Source organism: Salvelinus alpinus, chromosome 4, assembly GCF_045679555.1.
Source record: "Salvelinus alpinus chromosome 4, SLU_Salpinus.1, whole genome shotgun sequence".
NCBI classification, from domain to species: domain Eukaryota; kingdom Metazoa; phylum Chordata; class Actinopteri; order Salmoniformes; family Salmonidae; genus Salvelinus; species Salvelinus alpinus.
Genome location: NC_092089.1, coordinates 20604719 through 20621710, shown reverse-complemented (window position 1 = coordinate 20621710; position 16992 = coordinate 20604719). Strand labels below are relative to the sequence as shown.

Genomic DNA, 16992 nt, shown 5'->3' with positions numbered 1-16992 from the left:
AGACCAGCGGTCCCTCACACAGTTCAGGTCCTCCTCCTGCAGGCCAACAGAAGACAACAGTGTCAGCAGGACTCTGTCCAGTATCAGAAACAAAGCATTACCAGGGTCTGGTTCAGTGGTCTGTAGCATTACAGGACCTTCCATGGCAGATTCCTACTTCCTCACCCCAGTAGACCCCACATGACCTGCGTGAGAAGCCACAGTGTGAGGCCCTAGGAGCCAAGTCAAAGTTAATCCTCTTTCTCAAAGTGTATTGAAAAAAAGTCCCAAATTCTATCAGGAAATGGAATGGCTCCCAGGCTCAGAGCCTTTAATGTTGAGATGACATCACCATGATCAAACTACCCACCCAGCACCATAACAACCACACACATGCAGACTCCACCCCCATTCCTGAGCTCAACTCCCCTGGCATGCTAAATGAGTCATGCATGGATGCAGCACTGCGTTGGTTATGTGATTGAGTGTGGTACAACAAGTCTCCTGCAGCAGCTCTTGAGTGGCGGGTTGAGAAGCAGACAGGAAGGAAGTTAGTGTGTTGGTTAAACCTGAGGGGGGGTAGGACCGAGGGACAGACTGGAACACAGACAGACAGACACCAGGGCGACTGTGGAGTGGGAGGAAAGAAACTCAGAATATGAGGGATCTATCTGGGCCTGGGGTGCTGCCTTAAAAAGATGTTCTAATCCTTGTCTTTGTTTGGATGACATTATTTAGTTGGACCAGTGCCATCCAAAATTGTGCTTGGAGGCAAGAGTTCTCCTCCAAAAGTGCACAACATTATCCAATCATGTTCCACTCTGTGAGGCCGGACCTAGGATCAGGAGTTTGTCCTGACCACTAGACCTGAGTAGGGAAAACTACCCCCTACTCCTCTAGCCTCCTGTCTCCTACCCCTCTAGCCTCCTGTCTCCCACCCCCTACTCCTCTAGCCTCCTGTCTCCTACCCCTTACTCCTATAGTCTCATGTCTCCTACCCCTACTCCTCTTGTCTCCTGTCTCCTACCCCTTACTCCTATAGTCTCATGTCTCCTACCCCTACTCCTCTTGTCTCCTGTCTCCTACCCCTTACTCCTATAGTCTCATGTCTCCTACCCCTACTCCTCTTGTCTCCTGTCTCCTACCCCTTACTCCTATAGTCTCATGTCTCCTACCCCTACTCCTCTTGTCTCCTGTCTCCTACCCCCTACTCCTCTAGTCTCCTGTTTCCTCCCCCCTACTCCTATAGTCTCATGTCTCCTACCCCTACTCCTCTAGTCTCCTACCCCCTACTCCTCTAGTCTCCTGTTTCCTACCCCCTACCCCTCTAGTCTCCTCCCCCCTACTCCTCTAGCCTCCTGTCTCCTACCCCCTACTCCTCTAGCCTCCTACCCCCTACCCCTCTAGTATCCTGTCTCCTACCCCCTACTCCTCTAGCCTCCTGTCTCCTACCCCTCTAGTCTCCTGTCTCCCACCCCCTACTCCTCTTGTCTCCTGTCTCCTATCCCCTACTTCTCTAGTCTCCTGTCTCCTACCCCCTACTCCTCTAGCCTCCTGTCTCCTGTTTCCCACCCCCTGCGCACCCTTCTTAGTGGCGCCCACAGTCTGCAAGCACATGACCAGAAGCTGGTTTCCATCCATCATGCCTCATCATCATTGGCAGTAGTTAGGGTTCAACATTTCTGGGAAATCTAAAACAATTCCAAGGTTTTCCAGAAATCCCAGTTGGACGATGCCTGGATTTCCTGTTTATTCAATCTGGAAAACCTAGGATTTTGTTTTTTAAGTTATGGGAATGTTGCTACCCTCGCTGTAGTAGGAGGCAGCACCATCCATCATGCAGCAGCAGCAGTAGCAGCAGCAGTAGCAGACTGAGGAGTTACAGTATACCTGATAACTATCCATATCTCCATCCTCCTCCTCCCTCTGGCAGGACAGAATACAGCACAGTACAGTACACTCAGTCAGACAGGCAGACAGACAGACAGACAGGAGTAGTAGTAGCCTACACACCTCTCCACTGTCTGCAAGTCGCTCTGGATAAGAGCGTCTGCTAATTGACCAAAATGTCCAATGTAAATCACTAGAACTCTGGGTAAGGGTCAGTGGCACTGGAGATGTCACTGGCTGACTAACCACATGGTTCTATTTCCTCTGGAAAAGTGTGTAGCAGTGGGGGAAAAGGCTGCTTCTCCGTCCTTCTACATAAAAATGACCTCCCAGATCATTTGTATGTAGAATGACTGAGAAGCTCAGTTCTGTTGACTTTTTAAATGGACATTGTACTCCAAAATGAATGGAGAAAAAAAATAGATTTAACCTTTATTTAACCAGGAAGGGCTCATTGAGATTTAAAATCTCTTTTTCAAGAGCGTCATTATTTAAACCAAATTGAACATGTTTCATTATTTATTTGAGACTAAATTGATTATATTGATGTATTATATTAAGTTAAAATAAAAGTGTTCATTGTTCATTCAGTATTGTTATAATTGTCATTATTACAAATATATATATAATAATCGGCATCGGCTTTTTTTGGTCCTCCAATAATCGGTATCGGCGTTGAAAAATCATAATCGGTCGACCTCTAGTCCATACTATCAGGCATGCTATTAGCAATAGGCATGATCACCTGTAGCCCAACTGATGCAGCATGGTGGCTATAAATAAATAGGCTGAAGCATGAGGTTGTCTATCTGCATTTCCCCTATTGGTCTAATCACCAGCTAGATCTCAGATGTGATCTTTTAACTAGATAGCATCCTATTGATGCATTTGATGTCCCATATAATGTAGGCTTATCTGTTAGGGTAACGTGGGGTAAACCATCACCCGGGGTAACGCACCCCCTGCCAGTACTTCTCACAGAAACCACTTCAAGTCACCATTTTCCCTGGTTGCCACTACTCTAAAAGTGTAATCTGTCTCATAAAAAAAAAAAATCACTCCCAAAACATGATTTTGAGGCAGGGTGGACGCATGTTTAGGAGTTGAGAAATAAATAAAGTAAGAATGGAAAGCTGGGACCCTCCTCTCTTTAATAAAAGCCAATGAATCTACTGTTTCCCCCATGATTAAAATAATTGTTGTGCATTAACTGCTTGTCAGTATGCATGTTTCCCTCCCTATGGCACTCGTAACTTGAATGCTTTTCGAGCGTAATTTCTTTCTCACATAGAACACACAACAAGAAGCCGACAAGGTACAATTGAAGTCGGAAGCTTACATACACCTTAGCCAAATACATTTAAACTCAGGGTTTTCACAATTCCTGATATTTAATCCAAGTAAAATTTCCCTGTCTTAGGTCAGTTAGGATCACCACTTTATTTTAAGAATGTGAAATGTAAGAATAATAGTAGAGAGAATTATTTATTTCAGCTTTTATTTCCTTCATCACATTCCCAGTGGGTCAGAAGTTTACACCATTAGTATTTGGTAGCATTGCCACTAAATTGTTTAACTTGGGTCAAACGTTTCGGGTAGCCTTCCACAAGCTTCCCACAATAAGTTGGGTGAATTTTGGCCCATTCCTCCTGACAGAGCTGGTGTAACTGAGTCAGGTTTGTAGGCCTCCTTGCTCGCACACACTTTTTCAGTTCTGCCCACAAATTGTCTATAGAATTGAGGTCAGGGCTTTGTGATGGCCACTCCAATACCTTGACTTTGTTGTCCTTAAGCCATTTTGCCACAAGTGTGGAAGTATGCTTGGGGTCATTGTCCATTCGGAAGACCCATTTGCGACCAAGCTTTAACTTCCTGACTGATGTTTTGAGATGTTGCTTCAATATATCCACATAATTTTCCTGCCTCATGATGCCATCTATTTTGTGAAGTGCACCAGTCCCTTCTGCAGCAAAGCACCCCCACAACATGATGCTGCCACCCCCGTGCTTCACGGTTGGGATGGTGTTCTTCGGCTTGCAAGCCTCCCCCTTTTTCCTCCAAACATAACGATGGTAATTATGACCAAACAGTTATATTTTTGTTTCATCAGACCAGAGGACATTTCTCCAAAAAGTACGATCGTTGTCTCCATGTGCAGTTGCAAACCGTAGTCTGGCTTTTTTTGGGGCGGTTTTGGAGCAGTGGCTTCTTCCTTGCTGAGCGGCCTTTCAGGTTATGTCGATATAGGACTCGTTTTACTGTGGATATAGATACTTTTGCACCTGTTTCCTGCAGCATCTTCACAAGGTCTTTTTCTGTTGTTCTGGGATTAATTTGCACTTTTCGCACCAAAGTAAGTTCCACTCTAGGAGACAGAACGCGTCTCCTTCCTGAGCGATATGACGGCTGCCTGGTCCGATGGTGTTTATACTTGCGCACTATTGTTTGTACAGATGAACTTGGTACCTTCAGGTGTTTGGAAATTGCTCCCAAGGATGAACCAGACCTGTGGAGGTCTACATTTTTTTTCCTGAGGTCTTGGCTGATTTCTTTTGATTTTCCCATGATGTCTAGCAAAGAGGCACTGGGTTTGAAGGTAGGCCTTGAAATACATCCCCAGGTACACCTCCAATTGACTCAAATGATGTCAATTAGCCTATCAGAAGCTTCTAAAGCCATGACATAATTTTCTGGAATTTTCCAAGCCGTTTAAAGCCACAGTCAACTTAGTGTATTGTAAACTTCTGACCAACTGGAATTGTGATACAGTGAATTATAAATGAATTATAAGTCTGTAAACAATTGTTGGGAAAATGACTTGTGTCATGCACAAAGTAGATGTCCTAACCAACTTGCCAAAACTATAGTTTGTTAACAAGAACTTTGTGGAGTGGTTGAAAATGGAGTTGTAATGACTCCAACCTAAGTGTATGTAAACTTCTGACATCAACTGTACATAGATTCTATTCATGACTCGTTTTGCTTGAAGAGGAAAAGTGAATGTAGAATGTTCTAGCCTCTTCAAAGTTCGCCTCAGCAGAAATATTTGTTTTATGTTACATATTTTTTGGGGGGCGTGGCAGCAACGATTTTGGTGTGGCGCAGCGCCACAGCTAAAATGGCTGCAGCGGAAACGCTGTAGTCAACTTAAGGTGAAAAATTGTAGTCCAACTAGAGGACAGCCTAATCAGATCACTCAATGGATTCGATTGATACACAACAGAAAAATATGTTGACTTTTCTACATTCTACACAGCAGATGAATATATTTCTGTGGTTCCGTCATTCTACAGATGTCTCCCTCCAGTGGAATAATTGATGATTGGCTCCTTTCTTTCCCTACACCAGACAGCTTTGACATGATAGCCTGAGGATCCTCCATCTGAAAACTACAGGATGCAGAGATTGATTACTGCTAGGATTTCATCATGTCCAGATACACAGTACAGTATTGTAATACTGTAGATATCTCCAGTCCACCATTAGGCAGTAGAACTGTAGTCTCATCCCAGGGCCTGGTGTGTGTGTGTGGGTGTGTGTGTGTGTCTCTGTTTGTGTGTGTGGGTGTGTGTGTGTGTCTCTGTTTGTGTTACAGTAATATGAACCCAGACATTCTGCAACATTCATTAGATTTACAGACAGCCTTACAGCAGCCCATGATTTAGTCATGTCAGTAGGCCCAGAACCAGAATCACCACAGCTAGTCACACCATCACTACCACCACCATCACTACCACCACCACCACCACCATCACCACCACCACCACCACCATCACTACCACCACCACCACCACCATCACTACCACCACCATCACTACCACCATCACCACCACCCCCACCATCACCACCACCACCATCACTACCACCACCATCACTACCACCACCATCACTACCACCACCACCACCATCACCCCCACCACCACCACCACCACCACCACCACCACCATCACCCCTACCACCATCACTACCACCACCACCACCATCACTACCACCACCATCACTACCACCACCACCACCATCACTACCACCACCATCACTACCACCACCACCATCACTACCACCACCATCACTACCACCACCATCACTACCACCACCACCACCATCACTACCGCCACCATCACTACCACCACCACCACCACCACCACCACCATCACTACCACCACCATCACCACCACTACCATCACCACCACCCCCACCACCACCACCATCACTACCACCATCACTACCACCACCATCACCACCACCACCACCACCATCACTACCACCACCACCACCATCACCATCACTACCACCACCACCACCATCACTACCACCACCACCACCATCACTACCACCACTATCACTACCACCACCACCACCACCATCACCCCTACCACCATCACTACCACCATCACCACCATCACTACCACCACCATCACTACCACCACCACCATCACTACCACCACCATCACTACCACCACCACTACCACCACCACCACCACCACCACCACCACTACCACCACCACCACCATCACTACCACCATCACCACTACCACCACCACCACCATCACTACCACCACAATCACCACCACAATCACCACCACCATCACTACCACCATCACCACCACCATCACTACCACCACCATCACCATCACCACCACCATCACTACCACCACCAACACCACTACCACCACCACCATCATCACCACCACCACCACCACCACCTCCATCACCACCACATGAGTCTCCTTGACCAATACATTACATATAACACCACAGTTGTATATTATAAAGAGGAAGCAAATCTGATATACAACATTGCCACATCTCTCACAAACTTATTATAGAAATATGCTGTGTGTGATTGTGTAGTGGTGTGTGTGTGTGATTGTGTAGTGGTGGTGTGTGTGTGTAGTGGTGTGTGTGTGTGTGTAGTAGTGGTGTGTGTGTGTGTGTGTGTGTGTGTGTGTGTGTGTGTGTGTGTGTGATTGTGTAGTGGTGGTGTGTGTGTGTAGTGGTGTGTGTGTGATAGTGTGTGTGTGTGATTGTGTAGTGGTGGTGTGTGTGTGTGTGTGTGTGTGTAGTGGTGTGTGTGTGTGTGTGCGTGATAGTGTGTGTGTGTGTGTGTGTGTGTGTGTGATAGTGTGTGTGTGTGTGTGTGTGTGATTGTGTAGTGGTGTGTGTGTGTGTGATTGTGTAGTGGTGTGTGTGTGTGTGTGTGTGTGTGTGTAGTGGGGTGTTGGTGTGTAGTGTGTGTGTGTGTGATTGTGTAGTGGTGTGTGTGTGTGTAATAGTGTGTGTGTGACACTGACCTGGTAGCTGTCCAGGGCTCTCTGTAGCTTGGTGGAGCGTGCTGACACACAGCCGATAGAGACAGACAGAACAGCCTCCACCAGCAGAGGCAGAGTCCCAGAGTCCTGCACCTGCTTCACACACACCTGCAGCCTGCGCGAGTGACCCTGACAACACACACACCATCCATATAACCTGCTTAACATACAGACAGCCAATTACAATGAAGATAAACACAGAAGAAAACCGGGAAATTAGACGGCGCTCATCTTTTCCATTCATTTGGGGATTGAGTCAATGAGGCATATAACTGGATCTACATAACCGATGTCGTGGGACGTGGTTTCATCTTGACATCAATCTGACAAACTATACTTTATGAGTGAAATGTCCCTTTAAATGTTGCTGGAACACTCCTCCAGTCTGATGTCCTTCCCTGTCCTGTTACCTGTCTGAGCTGGAACACTCCTCCAGTCTGATGTCCTTCCCTGTCCTGTTACCTGTCTGAGCTGGAACACTCCTCCAGTCTGATGTCCTTCCCTGTCCTGTTACCTGTCTGAGCTGGAACACTCCTCCAGTCTGATGTCCTTCCCTGTCCTGTTACCTGTCTGAGCTGGAACACTCCTCCAGTCTGATGTCCTTCCCTGTCCTGTTACCTGTCTGAGCTTGAACACTCCTCCAGTCTGATGTCCTTCCCTGTCCTGTTACCTGTCTGAGCTGGAACACTCCTCCAGTCTGATGTCCTTCCCTGTCCTGTTACCTGTCTGAGCTGGAACACTCCTCCAGTACCGATGTCCTTCCCTGTCCTGTTACCTGTCTGAGCTGGAACACTCCTCCAGTCCGATGTCCTTCCCTGTCCTGTTACCTGTCTGAGCTGGAACACTCCTCCAGTACCGATGTCCTTCCCAGGCTGCATCTCTACATCAGAGTAGTCCCCCTGCTCATTCAGCTCCTGGATAGAAACCCACAGCTCAATACGACGAGACACCTCACTCCACCTGCAGGGACAAATCACATGGGACTTATTTGTCACACATTTATTTGTCACATGCGCTGAATACAGCAGGTGTAGACCTTAACGTCAAATGCTTACTTACAGGCCCTTACTTACACACAACAAGCAAGTGACGGGTGAGTGTGTGTGTGGTGCATGCCTTTATGTATCCTTGAGATTATACACACACAATATGTATGTGCTCTACACACGGTGTGTGTACCTGTCTCGTAGTGTGCGTGTCTTGGCCAGCAGTGCGTCCAGCTCCCAGAGAGAGCGTCCGTTCCCGGCACAGCGGTGACCCCACACCTCGATGGCCAGCGCCCCGTCTGCGATGAACTCTAAAAACTCCTCTGTCACATGGACCACATACTCCTAAACACAGAGAGATACTATATCAAACATCAACGATGAGCAGATCACATACTCCTAAACACAGAGAGATACTATATCAAACATCAACGATGAGCAGATCACATACTCCTAAACACAGAGAGATACTATATCAAACATCAACGATGAGCAGATTACATACTTCTAAAGACAGAGATACTATATCAAACATCAACGATGAGCAGATCATATACTCCTAAACACAGAGAGATACTATATCAAACATCAACGATGAGCAGATCACATACTCCTAAACACAGAGAGATACTATATGAAACATCAACGATGAGCAGATCACATACTCCTAAACACAGAGAGATACTATATCAAACATCAACGATGAGCAGATCACATACTCCTAAACACAGAGAGATACTATATTAAACATCAACGATGAGCAGATCACATACTCCTAAACACAGAGAGATACTATATGAAACATCAACGATGAGCAGATCACATACTCCTAAACACAGAGAGATACTATATCAAACATCAACGATGAGCAGATCACATACTCCTAAACACAGAGAGATACTATATGAAACATCAACGATGAGCAGATCACATACTCCTAAACACAGAGAGATACTATATCAAACATCAACGATGAGCAGATCACATACTCCTAAACACAGAGAGATACTATATTAAACATCAACGATGAGCAGATCACATACTCCTAAACACAGAGAGATACTATATGAAACATCAACGATGAGCAGATCACATACTCCTAAACACAGAGAGATACTATATCAAACATCAACGATGAGCAGATCACATACTCCTAAACACAGAGAGATACTATATGAAACATCAACGATGAGCAGATCACATACTCCTAAACACAGAGAGATACTATATCAAACATCAACGATGAGCAGATTACATACTCCTAAACACAGAGAGATACTATATGATACATCAACGATGAGCAGATCACATACTCCTAAACACAGAGAGATACTATATGAAACATCAACGATGAGCAGATTACATACTCCTAAACACAGAGAGATACTATATGATACATCAACGATGAGCAGATCACATACTCCTAAACACAGAGAGATACTATATGAAACATCAACGATGAGCAGAAACATGAGAATAATGGTGACATGGGCCCTGGTCTAAAGTAGTCAACTGGATAGGGAACAGAGTGCCATTTGGGATGCAGACATATTCTAACCAGAATCCTCAGCGTCAGTGACAGCCAGCAGAGGATGATGTGAAATAACTTTTCCAAAATTCATTGGATTTCCAGAAATCCCAGTTGAAGAGTCCCGAAATCAGGAAGTAATCAGGAGGAAATCTAGATTCCTCCAATCGGGATTTCCGTAAAACCTGGGAATTTTAGGAAAGTCACCATAATGTTGTAACCCTATGTTCCCTACCTTGCAGTGGTCGAAGCGGACGGTGAACTGGGCGTCGGGGGAGCGAGGCGTGGTGGGCGTGTCTGGGCTGACCATGGGCGGGGCCACCGTAGGCTCCGCCCCCTCCCAGAAGGTGTACTGGCAGAAGACGAAGTTGGACAGGTTGAGAGGCAGCCCCGTGGCCTCCCTGATACGCACCTGTAGTAGAAAATAACCATGAAGAAGATGACGTTATTGTCCAATCTACACAGATCCACTGTTGTCCTGTTTATTACAAATCCTCCGAAAGACACACAGACACAAACTGAGCAGCTATATACACTGAAGAGTTATATATACTGAAGAGTTATATATACTGAAGAGTTATATACACTGAAGAGTTATATATACTGAAGAGTTATATACACTGAAGAGTTCTATATACTGAAGAGTTCTATATACTGAAGAGTTCTATATACTGAAGAGTTATATATACTGAAGAGTTATATACACTGAAGAGTTATATACACTGAAGAGTTATATATACTGAAGAGTTCTATATACTGAAGAGTTCTATATACTGAAGAGTTATATATACTGAAGAGTTCTATATACTGAAGAGTTCTATATACTGAAGAGTTATATATACTGAAGAGTTATATATACTGAAGAGTTCTATATACTGAAGAGTTATATACACTGAAGAGTTATATACACTGAAGAGTTATATATACTGAAGAGTTCTATATACTGAAGAGTTCTATATACTGAAGAGTTCTATATACTGAAGAGTTATATATACTGAAGAGTTCTATATACTGAGCAGCTATATATACTGAGGAGTTATATATACTGAAGAGTTATATATACTGAAGAGTTATATATACTGAGGAGTTCTATATACTGAGCAGCTATATATACTGAAGAGTTCTATATACTGAAGAGTTATATATACTGAAGAGTTATATATACTGAGGAGTTATATATACTGAAGAGTTATATATACTGAAGAGTTCTATATACTGAGCAGCTATATATACTGAAGAGTTATATATACTGAAGAGTTATATATACTGAAGAGTTATATATACTGAGGAGTTATATATACTGAAGAGTTATATATACTGAAGAGTTATATATACTGAGCAGCTATATATACTGAAGAGTTATATATACTGAGCAGCTATATATACTGAGGAGTTATATATACTGAAGAGTTATATATACTGAAGAGTTAGAGATAGAACAGAGGACAGTTATATATACTGAGGAGATAGAACAGAGGACAGTTCTACTATGACGCCCGTTGAGCAGTCAGGGGGTTAAGTGCCTTGCTCAAAGGCACAATGGCAGGAGATGGCACTAGGACAGTGATGGCAGCAACCCTCCAGGACCCAGACAGACAGTAGTAGTGTATGAGACGTACCCTGCAGGTGAGTTTCCTGGCCATGTGGACCATCTCTCCCTGACTGTCCATCACATCGTAGATGCTGCTCTCACTGGAGTTCTCTGACGAATCATCTCCCCCCTCCAGCCGCTCCGGCACCGCCCCGCTGACACGCATCAGCTCTACGTGGAGCCTGCCGGCTACCTGTCACACACCAGGGGGTACAGACCCAGCACATCAATACACCTCAGTACAGACCTAAACAGGTGCAGAGTACAGACAGAGAAGGGGGTACAGACCCAGCACATCAATACACCTCAGTACAGACCTAAACAGGTGCAGAGTACAGACAGAGAAGGGGGTACAGACCCAGCACATCAACACACCTCAGTACAGACCTAAACAGGTGCAGAGTACAGACAGAGAAGGGGGTACAGACCCAGCATATCAACACACCTCAGTACAGACCTAAACAGGTGCAGAGTACAGACAGAGAAGGGGGTACAGACCCAGCACATCAACACACCTCAGTACAGACCTAAACAGGTGCAGAGTACAGACAGAGAAGGGGGTACAGACCCAGCACATCAACACACCTCAGTACAGATCTAAACAGGTGCAGAGTACAGACAGATTAACGCCAAGTACAAAGAGTTCCCCAGAAGCCATTTCAATATCCTGGTAGAAGCATGTGGTCAGACACACATTGAGAACAGGTAATTACATTTCTTTAGTAACTTAGCAGACGCTCTTCTCCAGAGAGACTTACAGGACCAATTAGGGTTGAGTGTCTTGCTCAACAGCACATTGACAGATTTTTCACCTAGTCAGCTCGGGGATTCGAACCAGCGACCTTTCGGTTACTTGCCCAACGCTCTTAACCACTAAGCCAGGGTTTCCCAAACTCAGTCCTGCCCTCCGGCGCTACACAGCTGATTCAAATAACCAACTCATCATCCGACTATGATTATTAGAATCAGCTGTATAGTGCTAGGGCAAAAACCAGAACGTGTACCCAGTGGGGGCCCCAGGACCCAGTTTGGGAAACCCGGCGCTATGCTACCTGCCGCCCAGCAAGGACCCGAAGTACTACCATGAAGTTGATAACAGCACAACCCCACTGTATCACTACCATCGTTAATCATTACTAACCCTCCTTAAATGAGATGTGTGTGTGTGTGTGTGCATTCCTCTGAGTGTGTGTGTCACAGGAGGCTGTTGAAGGGAGGACGGCTCATAATAATGGCCGGAACGAATCAAATGGAAACCATGTGTTTGATGTATTTGATAATATTCCACTGATTCCACTCCAGTCATTACCACGAGCCAGTCCTCCCCAATTAAGGTGCCACCAACCTCCTGTGGTGTGTGTGTATACATTCCGTTGTGTAGGTGTGTGTGTGTGTGTATACATTCCGTTGTGTAGGTGTGTGTGTGTGTGTGTGTGTGTGTGTGTGTGTGTGTGTGTGTATACATTCCGTTGTGTAGGTGTGTGTGTGTGTATACATTCCGTTGTGTAGGTGTGTGTGTGTGTGTGTGTCTGTGTGTGTGTGTGTGTGTGTGTGTGTGTGTATACATTCCGTTGTGTAGGTGTGTGTGTGTGTTGTTCTCTCACCTCCCCCTGCTGGCTGATGATAGGAACAGCGTACTGTAGTCTGATATCGTGGAAAAGACACTCCAGAAAGACGTTGGCCACTCCTATCAGGTTGTGGTTCTCCTGAGCTTCATAGAAGGACTCACTGTGCTGCTTGTGGTTGTTCAGCTTGGTATGCTGATCAGGGAAACATGATACAAACACACACCTGAAAACTTCCCCCATCATCCAATTATCATCTTCATCACTGACAAAGAATACTTTTCCCTCCCACAATCACTTCCAGCAGTGTCTCCCCTCGGAACATGATCCCCTCTCATCCCCCCTCTCATCATCCCTCTATCTCCCCCTCTCATCATCCCTCTCTCCCCTCCCCGTTCCTCCTCTCCCCTTCCTCTCACCGTGTCCTCAGCTCCCTCCTTCCAGTCTCTGTAGTGGTCTCTCATGTCCACTAGTTTGTTCTCCAGCTTCTCGATGGTCCACACCTGTGTCCCCTTCCCTTTCCACCTCACCTGGATGGCTGGTTCACTCACTATGGCTCCACGCTGAACCAAGACACACTGACTCTCAAGGTGATATAATGTACTGAACAAAGTTCTACAAATGACAGTATTTTTGTGTACACGTTATCATATTAATGATACACAATCAGACCGTTCCTTGAGCTTTTTTCTCATTGTACCGTATGTAGATGACAAAACATGACACATCACTGATGACGTGTGTGTGTGTGTGTGTGTGTGTGTGTGTGTGTGTGTGTGTGTGTGTGTGTGTGTGTGTGTGTGTGTGTGTGTGTATTAGAAGTGTATGCAGAGGTTGATCACCTTGCGGTTGGCACTGAGGTTAGCTGCAGGGATCTGTAGGGTGACCTGGTAGTCAGTCAGTTTGTTCATCTCCTTTGCCAGGAAGTTGGCCTCTCTCACCAGGGTGTTGGCCTTGACAACCTGCTCCCTCAGCCTGGACAGACTCTGACGAAACAGCTCGTCCCTGACACACACACAGAGGACATACAGAGAGACCATTCACACCTGTGACTGTGATCCAAACAGGTTGGTTACAACTTCATTGCTCCTGCATCCAAAGCCGTAGCATGTGTGTGTGTGTGTGTGTGTGTGTGTGTGTGTGTGTGTGTGTGTGTGTGTGTGTGTGTGTGTGTGTGTGTGTGTGTGTGTGTGTGTGTGTGTGTGTGTGTGTGTGTGTGTGTGTATTCCCTTCACCTCTCCTCAGTCCAGGGGCGTATCTTGCTGTGGTGTGATGGTGTGTGTGTGGGGAAGGTGAGGCGGTCGCTGCTGGATCGCTGGTGCTGATTGGTCCTCTCAGGAGACAGCTGTTGCCGTAGTGACTCCAGCTCTCTCTCGTACATCATCCTCTGTTCCTCCAGCGCTGTGCGTTTCTCCTCCAGGTACTGCTTCTCTAACACCTGGACCACGTTCTGCATGGGATCTATAGGAGAGATACCATCCTGTTAAAACATACTGCTTCTCTAACACCTGGACCACGTTCTGCATGGGATCTATAGGAGAGATACCATACTGTTAAAACATACTGCTTCTCTAACACCTGGACCACATTCTGCAGATGGTCTGTATCAGATGGTCTGTACCAGATGGTCTGTACCAGATGGTCTGTATCAGATGGTCTGTACCAGATGGTCTGTACCAGATGGTCTGTACCAGATGGTCTGTATCAGATGGTCTGTATCAGATGGTCTGTACCAGATGGTCTGTACTAGATGGTCTGTACCAGATGGTCTGTATCAGATGGTCTGTACCAGATGGTCTGTATCAGATGGTCTGTACCAGATGGTCTGTACCAGATGGTCTGTACTAGATGGTCTGTATCAGATGGTCTGTATCAGATGGTTTGTACCAGATGGTCTGTACCAGATGGTCTGTATCAGATGGTCTGTACCAGATGGTCTGTACCAGCTGGTCTGTACTAGGTGTGAGTGTAGTGGTGAGTTTAGTGTAGTGGTGTGTGTGGATGGTGGGTGTGTGTAGTGGTGTGTGTAGTGTAGTGGTGAGTTTAGTGTAGTGGTGTGTGTAGTGCAGTGTAATGTAGTGGTGTGTGTAGTGTAGTGTAGTGTAGTAGAGGTCGACCGATTATTGGAGGACCAAAAAAGCCGATACCGATTAATCGGACGATTTTTAAAAATGTATTTGTAATAATGACATTTACAACAATACTGAATGAACACTTATTTTAACTTGATATAATACATCAATAAAATCTATTTAGCCTCAAAGAAATAATGAAACATGTTCAATTTGGTTTAAAAGTTCCCGCTCAGCCCAGTCAAAACTGTTCGCTGCTCTGGCACCCCAATGGTGGAACAAACTCCCTCACGACGCCAGGTCAGCGGAGTCAATCACCACCTTCCGGAGACACCTGAAACCCCACCTCTTTAAGGAATACCTAGGATAGGATAAAGTAATCCTTCTAACCCCCCCTCCCCCTTAAAAGAGTTAGATGCACTATTGTAAAGTGGTTGTTCCACTGGATATCATAAGGTGAATGCACCAATTTGTAAGTCGCTCTGGATAAGAGCGTCTGCTAAATGACTTAAATGTAAATGTAAATAATGCAAAAACAAAGAAGAAGAAAGAGAAGAAAGTAAAAGTGCAATATGTGCCATGTAAAAAAGATAACGTTTGAGTTCCTTGCTCAGAACATGAGAACATATGAAAGCTGGTGGTTCCTTTTAACATGAGTTATTCCCAGGTAAGAAGTTTTAGGTTGTAGTTATTATAGGAATTATAGGACTATTTCTCTCTATACCATTTGTATTTCATACTAGGGAAATTGTGTCATTTCTCTTGCGTTCCGTGCAAGCAGTCAGGGTATATGCAGCAGTTTGGGCCGCCTGGCTCATTGCAAACTGTGTGAAGTCCATTTATTCCTAACAAAGGCCGTAATTAATTTGCCAGAATTGTACATAATTATGACATAACATTGAAGGTTGTACAATGTAACAGCAATATTTAGACTTATGGATGCCACCCGTTAGATAAAATACGTAACGGTTCCGTATTTCACTGAAAGAATAAACGTTTTGTTTTCAAAAATGATAGTTAAGTCTATGATTTGATAGAGCAGTCTGACTGAGCGGTGGTAGGCAGCAGCAGGCTCGTAAGCATTCATTCAAACAGCACTTTCATGCGTTTTGCCAGCAGCTCTTCGCAATGCTTCTAGCATTGAGCTGTTTATGACTTCAAGCCTATCAACTCCCGAGATTAGGCTGGTGTAACCGATGTGAAATGGCTAGCTAGTTAGCGGGGTGCGCGCTAATAGCGTTTCAAACGTCACTCGCTCTGAGACTTGGAGTAGTTGTTCCCCTTGCTCTGCATGGGTAACGCTGCTTCGAGGGTGGCTATTGTCGATGTGTTCCTGGTTCGAGCCCAGGCAGGGGCGAGGAGAGGGACGGAAGCTATACTGTTACACTGGCAATACTAAAGTGCCTATAAGAACATCCAATAGTCAAAGGTATATGAAATACAAATGGTATAGAGAGAAATAGTCCTATAATTCCTATAATAACTACAACCTAAAACTTCTTACCTGGTAATATTGAAGACTCATGTTAAAAGGAACCACCAGCTTTCATATGTTCTCATGTTCTGAGCAAGGAACTTAAACGTTAGCTTTTTTACATGGCACATATTGCACTTTTACTTTCTTCTCCAACACTTTGTTTTTGCATTATTTAAACCAAATTGAACGTGTTTCATTATTTCTTTGAGGCTAAATTGATGTTATTGATGTATTATATTAAGTTAAAATAAGTGTTCATTCAGTATTGTTGTAAATGTCATTATTACAAAAAAATTAAATTAAATTAAACGGCCGATTAATTGGTATCGGCTTTTTTGGTCCTCCAATAATCGGTATCGGCGTTGAAAAATCATAATCGGTCGACCTCTAGTGTGTAATAGGTGGGATGGCAGCCTCTCCCACACAGCAGATGCAAGGCTGCAGGTCATCCCACCTCATGTGAACAGGACAGGGGCATCACACACACACACACACACACACACACACACACACACACACACACACACACACACACACACACACACACACACACACACACACACACACACACACACACACACACACACACACACAC

At 45.0% G+C, this 16992-nt stretch overlaps 1 protein-coding gene across 1 annotated transcript in view; it reads right to left on the bottom strand.

Moving 5' to 3' along the window:
* LOC139572447 (kinesin-like protein KIF13A) overlaps positions 1–16992 on the bottom strand; it is a gene marked incomplete at its 5' end in the record, with an annotated part of 48954 nt that overhangs the window by 21430 nt on the left and 10532 nt on the right. The window contains 11 exons of the mRNA XM_071395198.1: positions 1–36; positions 1870–1905; positions 7161–7307; positions 8006–8138; positions 8358–8509; positions 9928–10104; positions 11312–11476; positions 12888–13043; positions 13268–13411; positions 13691–13853; positions 14084–14309. The exon at positions 1–36 is cut by the window's left edge and continues 64 nt beyond it. Coding sequence (XP_071251299.1) covers positions 1–36; positions 1870–1905; positions 7161–7307; positions 8006–8138; positions 8358–8509; positions 9928–10104; positions 11312–11476; positions 12888–13043; positions 13268–13411; positions 13691–13853; positions 14084–14309 — 1535 coding nt within the window. The remainder of the gene's footprint in view (positions 37–1869; positions 1906–7160; positions 7308–8005; positions 8139–8357; positions 8510–9927; positions 10105–11311; positions 11477–12887; positions 13044–13267; positions 13412–13690; positions 13854–14083; positions 14310–16992) is intronic.